This window comes from Pristiophorus japonicus, chromosome 19 (genome assembly GCF_044704955.1).
Source record: "Pristiophorus japonicus isolate sPriJap1 chromosome 19, sPriJap1.hap1, whole genome shotgun sequence".
Lineage (NCBI taxonomy): Eukaryota > Metazoa > Chordata > Chondrichthyes > Pristiophoridae > Pristiophorus > Pristiophorus japonicus.
Window position 1 is genome coordinate 72,448,625 of NC_091995.1, and position 15,137 is coordinate 72,463,761.

General features: G+C 46.9%; 1 protein-coding gene across 3 annotated transcripts in view; it reads right to left on the reverse strand.

The window, feature by feature from the left end:
* The window catches only part of LOC139229938 (ubinuclein-2-like), a 114,435-nt gene that overhangs the window by 39,764 nt on the left and 59,534 nt on the right, over positions 1 to 15,137 (reverse strand). For all 3 annotated transcript variants that reach the window (XM_070861590.1, XM_070861589.1, XM_070861588.1), the window contains 4 exons: positions 9,060 to 9,130; positions 8,463 to 8,592; positions 5,233 to 5,351; positions 1,141 to 1,254 (listed from right to left, as the gene is read on the reverse strand). In XM_070861590.1, the coding sequence (XP_070717691.1) occupies positions 1,141 to 1,254; positions 5,233 to 5,351; positions 8,463 to 8,592; positions 9,060 to 9,130 (434 nt within the window). The remainder of the gene's footprint in view (positions 1 to 1,140; positions 1,255 to 5,232; positions 5,352 to 8,462; positions 8,593 to 9,059; positions 9,131 to 15,137) is intronic.

Sequence of the window (15,137 nt, forward strand, 5' to 3'; positions counted from 1 at the left end):
GCCAGATATTTAATATTTAGGACAGAAAAGCACAAGGGCAGGAGGCATTTGGGGAAACTGGAGAAAACAGCAGCTCACTGAACGACCCAAAGAACCAGACGGGTGTTTTCTGTGGCATGTGCACTGTTCAATGGCCTTGGTCACTGGTGCAAGTAACCATTAGTCACTCGTGACCTCGGACAGAGAGCATAGTCAATCTGTGGGTTGCAACACAACCCAAGCTCAATCCTTTTCTCATCCAATTTCTATACATGCGTATTCAGGGGAACGAGCAGTCAGTGTTTCAGTGGTTAGCGGCAGTGCAGTGACTGGGTCAAACTTTAGTCAATCAGCTCCTCCATGGGCGACAGTCGATCAGGGAATTAATTTAACAGAAGTCGTCCCAGGTTCTGAAATTAGCACCGGCCAGAGGAAGCGTTAAACATTAACTAAGAAATAAAGCAAATAAGAGTTGAACAGGTAATAAAAGGAAGAAATAGCATAAAAGAACAAGCACCTTGGGACGTTTTACTACATTAAAGGCGCCATATAAATAAAAGTTATTATCCTGAGGACAGCGCAAGGTGCTTTACAGCCAATGATATAGTTACTGCTTTACGCAGCAGCCAATTTGCACACAAGCTCTCTAAACAGCAACAGAACGAATGGCCAATAATCAGGCCAGGAAATTGGGAGACGACCTTGTTCTTCTTCAAAGAGTGCCGTGGGATCTTTTATGTCCAGGCAAACAGGGCCTCAGTTTAACATCTCGTCTAAAAGACGGCACTTCCGACAATGCAGCACTCCCTCGGGACTGCACTGAAACCTCAGCATGTCGTGCATGCTCAAGTTACACAGCTTGAACCCACGACCTTCTGACAGAGCGTTTCCAACTGAGCCAAGCTGGCCAAAAATAAAATACGGAGACAGGAGAGAGAAGGCAGAGAGAATGGGAGAGAGGTAAGAGAGATAAGAGACAGAGTCGAAGTCTTGAAAACTATTTTATTTGGACATCTCCAAAAAGAAAGGCTGGCCCTGGAAGGACGAAGTTATTCTGCTAATTTAAGGGTCCAATATGGAAGACAATTAGAAAAACCTAAAGTGTTTGGGAGATAAAGATAAAATCCCTGCAGGGCTGCCCTCAGCCCGGAAAATTCCTACCTGACGTAATCATTCCAAAGAAACTTTTTCCGTGGTCCCATGACTCTTCGGCCTGGCTTATCGTCATCCTCCTCTTCAGAGCCATTTCTGTCTCGGTCCTCTTCAGATGCCATCCTGAAAAGGCACCCAGCACATCAGTGAGAAGTGGAGAGAGCTGGGAATGGCATCTGCCCCCTCGGCCCCCGCACCCACCTTCCCAAGACACAAGACTTAAAACAGAAGAATTAGAAGCAGGAGTCGGTCATACGACCCCTCGAGCCTGCTCCGCCATTCAATAAGATCATGGCTGATCTTTGACCTCAACTCCACTTTCCCACCCGATCCCCATATCTCTCGATACCCCTAGAGTCCAAAAATCCATTGATCTCAGCCTTGAATATACTCAACGACTGAGCATCCACAGCCCTTTGTGGTAGAGAATTCCAAAGATTCACAATTCTCCGAGTGAAGAAATTCCTCCTCATCTCAGTCGTAAATGGCCGACCCCTTATCCTGAGACTATGCCCCCTAGTTCTAGACTCTCCAGCCAGGGGGAAACAACTTCTCAGCATCGACCCCGTCAATCCCCCTGAGAATCTTGAATCAATGAGATCGCCTCTCATTTCTCTAGAGCGTATAGGCCCATATTCCTCCCTTCGATCCAGAAACAGCTGCTATTGCTGCTTGGGCTCTAATATTTACAGGCAGACACCGGCCTGTGACCAATGACTATGATCCTTTGGGGTGGGGGGGGGGGGATGGGAGCAGGACTGGAACTCACTAAACATGTGCAGTCAGAGTGTGCATCTGGCTTGGTGCAATGTAAGCAAATTAAATTAAATATTGCAGAGCGAACTTTCCCACCCCAATAAATCACCACGGCTCCCGGTCACATTCAAACACCCTGCAAGAGGCCAGGAGCAAAGGGATTTAGGGGTCCAGATGCACAAATTACTAAACGTGATCACACAGGTACAAAAAGTAATCAAAAAGGCTAATGGAATGTTGGCCCTTATTGCAAGGGGGCTGGAATACAATGGGAAGTTATGCTTCAGTTGTACAGAGCCTTGGTCAGACCCCATGTGGAATTCAGTTCTGGACACTATCTCAGGAGGGATATATTAGCCTTGGAGCAGCGCAGATTCCCCAGGATGTGACTGGGCCATAAAGAGTTCATTTACAAGGCTAGGGGGGGCAAAACTTGGCTTATGTTCTATTGAATTTAAAAGACTGAGGGTGATCTAATCGAGGTCTTTAAAGTGAGAGAGGATTCGATAGGGTAGAGAGAAACGATTTCCTCCGGTGGAAAATCCAGATCACGGGGACACAGCCTTAAAGCAGACCTATGCCATTCTGGAGTGAAATCAGGAACTACTTTCTCATACACAGCATAGCAGCAACCTGGAACTCTCTTCCCCAAAATGCTGGGGGGGCCAATTGGCATTTTCAAGACACATAGATTTTTGGTAGGTAAGGGTATCGCGGGATATGGAACAAAGGCGAGTAAATGGAGCTGATGTTAAATGGCCTACTCCTGTTCCTATGTTAAGTGATAGGAAGAGATTGGAAAATGGTTGCAATTGGAACTTGCGTTGGGAATCACTGCCCTGTGTGACACATATCTCTCCGCTCTGAAATGCAACACAATTTGATGCTGGTGTAGTATTCCACTCTTTGTTCAGTTTGCTTTTCAAGCCTTGTATAACACAGTTGTTTTAAGAAGTGATTGTTAACCAACTTGGCCCTGATGCTGTGGGATCCTCCCAGTGTACGTGGTGCAGATTATCATCAATATCAACACTCAACGTGCAAGCTATGAAGAAAGATTGGATCGGCTGGGAGTTTCTTTGGAACAGAGGAGGCTGAGGGGAGACTTAATTGAGGTGTATAAAATTATGAGGGGCCTAGATAGAGTAGATAGGATCAGCAGAGGGGTCAATTAGAGGGCATAGATTTAAAGTAATTGGTAGAGGGGTGTTGAGGAGAACTTTTTCACGCAGAGGACGGTGGGGGTCTGGAACTCACTGCCTGAAAGGGTGGTAGAGGCAGAAACGCTCATCGCATTTTAAAAGTAATTGGATATGCACTTCAAGTGCCGTAACCTACAGAGCTACGGACCTAGAGCTGGAACGTGGGCCGAATGGCCCCTTTCTGTGCCGTAAATCTCTCTGATTCTATGAAGGCACTCTCTGCCTGCAATGATTGGCTTTGCCTCACACAAAGGATGAGCTTGGTGCCACATCCTGCCCATCCATGTGTTTGCAGCCTGTTCACTTCCTAATCCTTTCCTCACTCCAGATCCACTCTCCAGCATTGGGGCGCGAACTCAGGGTTGTAATAGGCCAATGATAACGCCTCGCCTGCTGTCCCAGCTAAGATCAGCTAATTTATCACCAAGACCTCCACCTCTGTAACATTGCCTGTCTCCTCCCCTGCCTCAGCTCATCTGCTGCTGAAACCCTCAATCAATGCCTTTATTAACTCCAGATGTTGGCTAGGTTGGCCTCCCACATACCACCTTCCATACACTCGAGATTCTCTGCTGCCCATATACTAACTTACAGAGTCCCTTTCACTCATCAGTAATGTTCCCCAAGGTGCGCAGGCGCCGACCACAAGCTACTCCCGTTGGAAGATAGCATGCATGTGTGGACGTGCATTTAAAGGGAACGCGCACAAAAATAAAATTAGAGGGAGCATTGCTCATGACCCCTGCGCTTGCTGACGTACATTGGCTTCCGGTCCGGCAACACACCAGTTTTTAAATTCCCATCATTTTCAAATCCCTCCATGAACTCGCCCCTCCCTAACTCTGTAACCTCCTCCAGCACGACAGCCCTCCGAGATCTCAGCGCTTCTGCAGTTCTGGCCTCTTTTGCAGCTCCAATTTCCATTGCTCCACCATTGGCGGCTGTGCCTTCAGCTCTGAAGTTCTCTCCCTAAACCTCTTCACCTCTCTCTCCTCCTTTAAGGCTCTACTTAAAACCTACCTCTTTGACGAACATTTTGGTCACCTGTCACGTCACATTTTGTTTGATAACGCTCCTGTGAAATGCCTTGGGATGTTTTACTACTTTGAAGGCGGTATATAAATGTAAGTTGCTGTTGTTGGGTCAAACTCAGGATCTGCTAAGCCCGCTGACTCAGTGCTATGGCATACGGGGTTTTAACACACAAGCCACTGGGACAGTTCCCCAAACAGCTCTGCCATTTGCTCATTTGAAAGGTGCTGCTCGGAGGCTGTGGGACTGAACCCAGAATGACTCACTTTACAATCTCCCCCCGTGGAGAAATGTTTAGCTCCCCCCCGCCCATAGTGCTGCCAGATCACGTCAAGGAATCACAGGACCGAACTTAACAGAAGAAATAGGAGCAGGAGTCGGCCATTCGGCCCCTCGAGCCTGCTCCGCCATTCAATAAGATCATGGCTGATCTGATCTTGGCCTCAACTCCACTTTCCTGCCCGCTCCCCATATCCCTTGACTCCCTTATCGTTCAAAAATCTGTCTATCTCCACCTTAAATATATCTAATGACCCAGTCTCCACAGCTCTCTGGGGCAGAGAATTCCAAAGATTCACGGCTCTCAGAGAAGAAATTTCTCCTGTCTGAAATGGGCGACCCCTTATTCTTCAACTATGTCCCCTAGTTCTAGATTCCCCCACGAGGAGAGACATCCTTTCAGCATCTACCCTGCCAAGCCCCCTCAGAATATTACATGTTTCAATAAGATCACCTCTCATTCTTCTAAACACCAATGAGTACAGGCCCAACCTGCTCAACCTTTCTTCATAAGACAATCCCTTCATCTCAGGAATTAACCTAGTGAACCTGCTCTGAATTGCGTCCAATGTATGTCCCTCCTTAAATAAAGAGACCAAAACTTGTGCCTTAACAGTCCAGGGTGAGTGTGCTGGGACTACTGCGCTGATCTAAATAATAGTATAACTGACTAGAAAGTACAGGGGGAAAATACCTCAGAAAAAGCCAATGAACTTCAACCACTAATTTCAGTGGGCATGCCATTCATCGTGACTTTTATGGCCTCGTACTTGTGTTTGGGGGAGCACTTGGAAGAAAGTAATTGGAATAGAGGGATGGGGGGTACACATACTTGGCAAACCGGGCCTGTGTATGCGCTTGCAGTTCCTCCTGGTATTTTATCAGCTGTGCTGGCATCACGCTCGCCACTGCTTCCTTCAGCTTCTGCGTCGGATCCCGTAACCGCTCGTCCTGGGAAGGCAACACAAGACAGTGTGAAAAGAATACAACTTGCATTTCTACAGAGTCTTTCACAACTTCAGGGTGTCCCAACGCGCTTCACAACCAATAAAGTATTTTTGAAGTGTAGTCACTGTTGTACTGTGGGAAACGCGGCAGCCAATTTGCGTGTTCGAACAAGAAAGTGATAATGATCTGTTTTTGTTATGTTGCTTGAGGGATAAATATTGGCCAGGACACCGGGGAGATCTCTCCTGCAACTCTTCTAAATAGTGCCATGGGATCTTTTACGTTCACCTGCGGGGGCTTGGTTTAATCTCTTATTCGAAAGGCGGCACCTCCGAAAGTGCAGCAAGTACTGCACTAGGGTATCAGCCTAGATTTCTGCGTTCAAGTCTCTGGAGTGGGGCCAGAATTCACAACAGTCTGACGTGGAGGCAAGAGCGCTACTCACTGAGCCTCAGAATAAGCAATTTTACTCTGCGTAGTAGTCGATCTCCTTTTGGTGTTGCACATGGAGATCATATGCAGTGGTCAGATTTAGCAGGGTTAAAGGATGGGCAATAAGTGGACCAGGGTGTGCAATCATAATCCATTCCCAGTTTAAATCATACACTTTGTACTTAATAAGAACATAAGAAATAGGAGCAGGAGTAGGCCATACGGCTCCACCATTCAGTAAGATCACGGCTGATCTGATCATGGACTCAGCTCCATTTCCCCACCCACTCCCCATAACCCCTTATCCCGTTATCGTTCAAGAAACTGTTTATTTCTGTCTTAAATTTATTCAATGTCCCAGCTTCCACAGCTCTGAGGCAGCGAATTCCACAGATTTACAACCCTCAGAAGAAATTTCTCCGCACCTCAGTTTTAAATGGGCAGCCCCTTATTTTAAGATCATGCCCTCTAGTTCTAGTCTCCCCCATCAGTGGAAACATTCTCTCTGCATCCACCTCGTCAAGCCCCCTCATAATCTTATATGTTTCGATAAGATCACCTCTCATTTTTCTGAATTCCAATGAGTAGAGGCCCAACCTACTCAACCTTTCCTCATAAGTCAACCCCCTCATCCCCGGAATCAACCTAGTGAACCCTTCTCTGAACTGCCTCCAAAGCAAGTTAATCCTTTCGTAAAAATGGAAACCAAAACTGCACACAGTATTCCAGGTGTGGCCTCACCAATACCCTGTATAGCTGTAATAAGACTTCCCTGCTTTTAGACTCCATCTCCTTTGCAATAAAGACCAAGATACCATTGGCCTTCCTGATCACTTGCTGTACCTGCATACTACTCTTTTGTGTTTCATGCACAAGTACTCTCATTTTACTGATAATTGAAGAACAAACCTTATGGCAATTTACAAAGCAGACAACTTAAGTTGGTTGGAGCTTCAGAGTTTTTCTACAGCATAGCCAGAGGAGCTGGTAGATGCAAAACTGTGACCCTACAGCACCACCGCTGGCGGGAGGAGGTAATTACAGCGTGACAAGTTTACACTGGCAGTTTACATTCTAAATGTGGATATTGGAATTTATAAATGGGAAAAGATGACAATAGTGACATTGACTGGAAGTGCATTTTTAATATTTTGTCGATACTGCTGGGATGTCTAAACGATGGCGCAAGGGAGCTCCAAGCTAGCCCTGAATGAACTATTTGTTGAGTGGCTTGGTTCCTGTGTTTGAATTTCACAGATCTAGTGGTCTGGAAAGGGCTGTTCTGATTGCAGCTTCCCTACTGGTGGAAGACTTCTACATTGATCCACAACTTAGCTTGAGGACAATAGTGGGGGGGGGGGGGGGGGGGGGGGGTGGAAGGGTGCTTCATCAACGTTTAGGCTAAATTTGTTCTCATTTTATTGCAAATTTTAATTTAATAGTGATGCTCAATGTTTTTTGCCATCACTGTTTCTATGTTCGATGTTCGGCTACTAACTAACGCATGGAGACAGTAAGTTGGACACCCCTTGTATAAATGCAACAACGGCATTGGAAAGGGTGCAGAGGAGGGCCACTAGACGAATTCCCAATTTAAAGCTTAGTTATCAAGATAGGCTAAAAGAGCTGGGACTCTACACTTTAGAGAAGCAGAGACTTAGAGGAGATCTGACTGAGGTTTATAAGATAATGAAGGGAATATATTGTGTTCCAGTTGACAGTTTGTTCCAATTAAATAGGTCAGGATCGATCAGGGGTCACAAATTTAAGTTATATGAATCCAGATCCAGGTTAGATGTTAGGTGGTGGTTCTTTTCCCAAAGATCAGTGGGCCTCTGGATCAGGCTGCCGTCTCGTGCGGTGGATGTTGATTCACTGAATTCCTTTAAGCGAGAGCTGGACCTGTTTCTGGCTGGAGCGGCAATTATCTTACAGAAGGCGGTACTGCAGGGAATTCAGGGCCAGAGTGATCGCCTGGATGGGTCGGAGAGGAATTTCCCTGATTTCCCCCCCACCACCCCCAAAATTGGCCTGAAAAACAGTTCCCCCCCCCCCCCCTCCTCTCCCAGGAGATCACATGGTTTCGGGTGGGGTAGAGAGAGTATATATTGATGATACACAAGGTATCGCAATTGTGTGGGACAGGCTGGATGGATCAGAGGGTCGATACCTGTCCGTCATTGTCCGTAGAAATCGCAGCTACACTCAGCCAGCCACCCACGCACCCCTCCCCCAGAATACAGTGGCGCTATTTGCCTCCCTGAGGAACCCGTGGGGTATTCAGGCTTCTATAGCCACCACTGTGATGGTATGTCCCTGCTGCAGGGATACAGAGCAGCTCAGGACAGATACCCAGTTACTTCTGTGCTCCACAGTGACGCTGCACTTGGAATGAGAAAAAGCAAGAAGCCCAGCCTTGTTAAGCTCGGAATCCCTTTCCTGACACCACCCTCCGAGGCCCATTATAATGGCCCTACTCTTGCTCAGACTGAGAATCATCAGTCCAGCAAAGACTGGGATCCAAAGCTGGAGCCTCGATGATTGACACACTGTCCTTGCCCACCCCCCTACTTAACTCTCTCTCAGCAATGTATTCAGCCGGGGATCTACACAGGACAAAATTGCGTGCGTTTGGAAAGCAGGAAAACAAATGCTGTACACTTGCTCTGGAGCTCGTTATACCTGCTCGTTGAGGTGGAGTTTCTTCAGACGTTTCATTAGCGTGTCCTTGCTGCAGGGCAAGAAGGAGGCCAGATAACCATACACTCCCGAACGTAGCGTCAGATTCAACTCCTGCATCTGTAGCTCAATGCTGCACACAGACAGACAGACAGTCAGACGCTACCGTCAGCCAGGTATCAACGATGAAACTTACGTATATCACCACCCCCCCACCATAGCTCACTCTTCTCTCCTCCCAAAAATTGAAACTCACAAAACATCCAGCAGCCCCGTCACAGAATGCCAGCGAACTGATTTGGCACTTTCAGGGAAGGAGGAATTCATCATTTAGTAAATGAACAATCTTACGCTCACTCTCAGTTTTGGCCCCCCGTTATCATCTTTTATGTTTACATCAGGAAACAGGATTAGACCATTCAGCCTCTTGAGCCTGTTCTGCCATTCGGATTCCCTTTTTATGATATGGAAATTTGCCTAGAGTTTAACCACTGCTTTGGAGGGTCATACTCCAAAATTCTAGCCATTTTTCTGAGAAAATTACAAAGCAGAGTTCTTATCACCATGATCTTAGGAGTTTGAAGAAAGCAGAATACTCACTCCAGCAGGATGGTGTTAATATCTGGGGTGAAGAATTTCTTCTTTCCTTCCGCTTCAGAGACCTTGCCAGCCTGAATAAACAGACAGTCACAGAATTAAAGGTACAGGCCAGACCAGAAGTAAACAATCACAGAATTAAAGGTACAGGCCAGACCAGGAGTAAACAATCACAGAATTAAAGGTACAGGCCAGACCAGGAGTAAACAGTCACAGTATTAAAGGTACAGGCCAGGCCCCGAGTAAATAGTCACAGTATTAAAGGTACAGACTAGGCCCTGAGTAAACAGATAGTCACAGAATTAAAGGTACAGGCCAGACCAGGAGTAAACAGTCACAGTATTAAAGGTACAGGCAGGGCCCTGAGTAAATAGTCACAGTATTAAAAGGTACAGACCAGGTCCTGAATAACCACAGTCACAGTATTAAATGCTCAGGCTGCCCTATAATCATTCCTGAGTATAAACCACCCAGTTAGAATCCAGCCTGTAGCTCACTGCACATGTCCAGTGACTCACTGTAGAATATATATATCGGAGTGATATACTGTCACAGTTTGGTTCTGGGCCTTATGCATGGGGCAATGGAAGCTGTTCTGTTGCAGGCCTAGGAGCTCGGACTAAAGAGGACTGTTTGGCCATATCCTATGTGCTACAAGTTTAACCCGATTTAGGACTTTGGAGATGAGTGATCAGAGTGCCCTTCACCCCTTCCAGCTCGGCCCAAATGAGTGTCCAAGCTGTGTTTCAGCGATTGCAATCAAGTGGTCTCATTACAGCTTCACAGGATGCCAGCTTCACATCATGTCACGGACTCTCAATCTATAAATCTACTATACATCAGTTCTTAATCAATCTGCAACTGGTGCCCGACACTGACAATCTGTCCCCCTCTGTCCAGAAGGCAGTGACTCTTGCTGAGGGACAGCCGCATGGCTGTCTGCAGACTGCAGGAGGATATCAATGGACTGGTCAGGTGGGCAGAACAGTGGCAAATGGAATTCAATTCGTAATGCATTTGGGGAGGGCTAACAAGACAGGGGAATACACATTAAATGGTAGGACACTGAGAAGTGTAGAGGAACAAAGGGACCTTGGAGTGCAGGGTCCACAGATCCCTGAAGGTAGCGGGCCAGGTAGAGAAGGTGATTAAGAAGGCATACGGAATACTTGCTTTTATTCGACGAGGTATGGAATACAAGAGCAGGGAGGTTATGCTTCAACTTTATAATACTAGTAGGACCACAGTCAAGAGTACTGCATGCAGTTCTGGTCACCACATTACAGGAAAGATGTGAGTGCACTGGGGAGGGTACAGAGGAGATTTACGAGGATGTTGCCTGGACTGGAGAATTTTAGCTATGAGCAAAGATTGGAACAGAGGCAGCTTATTGAGGTGTATAAAATGATGAGGGGCCTGGATAGAGTGGATAGGAAGGATCTATTTCCCTTGGCAGAGGGGTCAACAACCAGGGGGCATAGATTTAAAGTATTTGTTAAGAGGTTTGGAGGAGATACGAGGGGAAATTTATTCACCCAAGAGGTGGTGGAGGGTCTGGAACTCATTGCCTGAAAGGGTGGTAGAGGCAGAAACCCTCACCATTTTTAAGGGGTGCTTGGAAGTGCACTTAAAGTGTTTTCACCTGCAGGACTACGGACCAAGAGCTGGAAAGTGGGATTAGCTGTCTGTCGGCCGGCATGGACATGATGGGCCGAAATGGCCTCGTACCATGCCGTAAATTTCTATGATTCTATGATCACCCGTCGCCATTCTGCAAGTGTGAACCGAGAGCGAGACTATTCGGCCATGCAGAGCATCACGGAAGAGCCAGATTCCATCCTTGTCCAATATCCGTGCACAGCTGCTTCCCGGCAGCAAATAGGGACGCCAAACCACTGGCATATTATTTCCCCATAGCCCAGGGTCGCTGAGACACCAATGTCAGAGCCACTGCTCAGATCAACTATCTGAGCAGAGCCTGGGAATAGAACCCTGCGATCGTCCGGCCAGTGCAGAGCAGAGCATTGCGTCTTTCGGTCACGAAGGTCGCGTAATCACACTCAAATTTGGTCAAGTACATTCAGGAAATCAGTTAAACTATTGAAGAAATATATTAAAGGGGACAGGGAAAGAGCACAGAAATGCAATTGGAGTCAGAAGGTTGTGGGTTCAAGTCCCACTCCAGGAACTTGAGCAAATAAATCTAGGCTGACACTCCAGTGCAGTGCTGAGGGAGTGCTGCACTGTCAGAGGTGTCGTCTTTTGGATGAGACGTTAAACCAAGGACTCTTCTACCCTCTCAGGTGGATGTAAATGATCCCATGGCCACTATTTATCCCTCAATCCAATACAAAAACAGATTATCTGGTCATTATCACATTGCTGTTTGTGGGAGCTTGCTGTGCGCAAATTGGCTGCCGCGTTACCCACATTACAACAGTGACAACACTCCAAAAGTACTTCATTGGCTGTAAAGCGCTTTGAAACAGCCGGTGGTCGTGAAAGGTGTTATATATGCAGATTATAGATATACTCTCTGTGTAGTTGCATAAGATGGAGACTTGCTACCTGATGTACTATCAATAAGGTTTACACTGTGTATATAGCCCAGGGTCGCTGAGACACCAATGTCAGAGCCACTGCTCAGATCAACTACCTGAGCAGAGCCTGGGAATAGAACCCTGCGATCGTCCGGCCAGTGCAGAGCAGAGCATTGCGTCTTTCGGTCACGAAGGTCGCGTAATCACACTCAAATTTGGTCAAGTGTGCAACTAAAGGGTGCAACTGGTGGAGACCGGGGTTCCCTGCCCCTGTGGTGTCCACCAGAGGGTCACCTGCATAGGTGTGCAAGACCCAGTATAAAAGGCTGCCCACCATGCTTGTGCCTCACTCTGGAGTTACGAATAAAGGGCCAAGGTCACTACAGTTTGACAACACATTGCCTCGTGGAGTCATTCATTAGTACATTACAGACATAACAAAAGGCGCTAAATAAATGTAAATATTTCTTTTTTGCTTAGACTCGTTAAGGGATCGTATATGAAGGATGGCTTTAAATGTGGTAGCTTCTCATTGGGATTTGACCATCGGGTCAGGTGCTCCAAGGTCTTCTGCTCATTATATTCATTAATGATCAGAGGAGGGCATTGACAGCACAGTAATTAATTAAATTTGCCACTGTGTTGCGGAGTCAGGACTTTAGAAGGGGGTAATAGATTCCAAATGGATTTGGATAGAATGGGGAAGTGGGCCCATGATTAGCAAATGGCTTTCAACATGGACAAATAGGTGTAATTAATAAGGGCATGGAATGCAACCAGAGTTGGCTAAAGATAATGGAGAGAGAGAACACACTGCCTACTCCCTCAAAGTTCAAGGTCAGTATCGGGAGGTTGCGGCCAAGGTCAAGGCTCCTGGGCTGTACCTACTGAATCATTCATGACAAAACCAGCACCACAGTAATAGGGTGAGATAAGGCTTTAGTAAGTCCTCAAGCCCAGTTTGCTCCCCAGACCCCAACTCAGGTAAGACGTTGTGGTGGGAGAGAAGGTGCAGAGAAGAGCAAGGAGGATGATCCCTGGCTTGAGTGTTGAATTGTGCACAGACTTGATGCCTCGGGTTTTTACTTGTTGGACAGAGACTCGAGAGGATCTGGTCCAGGTATTTAAGCTTATTAAAGGTAAGGGCAACTTAAAAACGAGATAGAATGTTTGAGGTGATGGGGGCAGGTGGAACCATGGGCCAGCCATATAAATTAGGAAGCAGGGCTTCTGGTTGGATTTCCGGAAGGTTTAACGACCTGCGGTACAGGATTACAAGAGGCATTGAAGATTGAACTTTTAAACAGTCCTTAAAAAGGTGATCGTAGGACCTCTCAAAAGAAGTGATAGAAACATAGAAAATAGGTGCAGGAGCAGGCCATTCAACCCTTCGAGCCTGCACCACCATTCAATAAGATCATGGCTGATCATGCAACTTCAGTACCCCGTTCCTGCTTTCTCTCATACACCTTGATCCCTTTAGCCGTAAGGGCCACATCAAACTCCCTTTTGAATATATCCAATGAACTAGCCTCAACAACTCTCTGTGGTAGAGAATTCCACAGGTTCACAATTCTCTGAGTGAAGAAGTTTCTCCTCATCTCAGTCCTAAATGGTTTACCCCTTATCCTTAGACTGTGTCCCCTGGTTCTGGACTTCCCCAACATTGGAAACATTCTTCATGCATCTAACCTGTCCAATCCCATCAGAATTTTATATGCTTTTATGAGATCCCCTCTCATTCATCTAAATTCCAGTGAATATAAAGCCGAGTCGATCCAGTCTTTCTTCATATGTCAGTCCCATCCCGGGAATCAGCCTGGTGAACCTTCGCTGCACTCCCTCAGATTAGGGGACCAAAACTGCACACAATACTCAAGGTGTGGTCTCACCAAGGCCCTGTACAACTGCAGCAAGACTTCCCTGCTCCTATAATCAAATCCTCTCTCTATGAAGGCCAACATGTAATTTGCTTTCTTAACTGCCTGCTGTACCTGCATGCCTACTTTCAATGACTGATGTATCATGACACCCAGGTCTCGATAGCTCTCTTACTTTTGACCTTTTCCTATTTTAATGCACTATCCCCTGTTTTTGAAGAGCTCTTGAAAGGAAGGCGCTGCCAGAGCTCCCCTCCTACTCAAACTTTCTTTAGCATTCTTGATCTGTTGCTTTGTGAATATTCAAGTCTTTTCAGCCATTTTGCGATCCTTTCATTACTGATCTCTACTTCTTCATAACTTCAAATATATTGTTTGCTCTAATGTCTTACTAATGTGAAGGTAACATGCCTAGTTTCACTTTCTATAATTCCCCTAATACGTACTGTGAAGGCTCGATCCAGACTAGAAGGTCCAGCATTTGCTTCTTGTTCACATTGGTTCAGCACTTCTCAGTCAAGGGAGCAGCTGGCACCCAGGGCACCAAGTGTCCACAATGCCTTTGCATCAGGAAAGTGTTGTCCAATACCAATTGCTGACTAGCCACAGGTACGGTCACCAGCAAAGCCTCCCTGATAAAGTGCAACATCCCACCGACACCTGGGTGTCCCTGGCCAAAGACCACCCTAAGTGGAGGAAGTGCATCCGGGAGGGCGCTGAGCACCTCAAGTCTCGTCGCCGAGAGCATGCAGAAAACAAGCGCAGGCAGCGGAACGAGCGTGCGGTAAAACAGACTCCCCACCCACCCTTTCCTTCACCCACTGTCTGTCCCACCTGTGACAAGAGACTGTAATTCCCGTATTGGACTCACTTTTAGAGTGGAAGCAAGTCTTCCTCGATTTCGAGGGACTGCCTAGGATGATGATGGTTAAGGTGACATTATTTTAGTTGAATGCTCTAAATTTAGTGGGAACTGCCTTATATACAGTTGTTAAAAAAGCAAATGGGATCCATGGCTTTATTATATAGTATTTATGACACAAAAACGGACCATTCGGTCCAACTGGTTCATGCTGGCGTTTATATTCCAACAAGAGCCTCTGCTCTGACGACGCCACCTTTCACACTAGTGCCTCTGACATGTCTTCCTTTTTCCTCAACAGAGGATTCCCTTCCACTGTGGTTAACATGGCCCTCGACCGTGTTTGTTCTATTTCCCGCACCTATGCTCTCACCCCTTCCCCTCCCTCTCAGAGCAATGACAGGGTTCCCCTTGGCTTCACCTTTCACCCCACCGGCCTCCATGTTCAACGGATCATCCTCCGCCATTTCTGCCACCTCCAGCATGATCCCACCACCAATCACATCTTCCCCTCCCCTCCCTTCTCAGCGTTCCGAAAGCACCACTCCCTCCGCGACACCCTGGTCCATTCCCGCAGTCGCCCCCCCTTTCCCACAGCACCTTCCCGTGCAAGCGCAGGAGCTGCAACACCTGCCCTTTTAACTCCTCCCTTCCCACTATTCAGGGCCCCAAATACTCCTTCCAGGTCAAACAGCGATTTACTTGTACTACTTTCAAATTAGTATACTGTATTCGCTGCTCACGATGTGGTCTCCTCTACACTGGGGAGACCAAGCGTAGATTTGGGGAGCACCTCCGT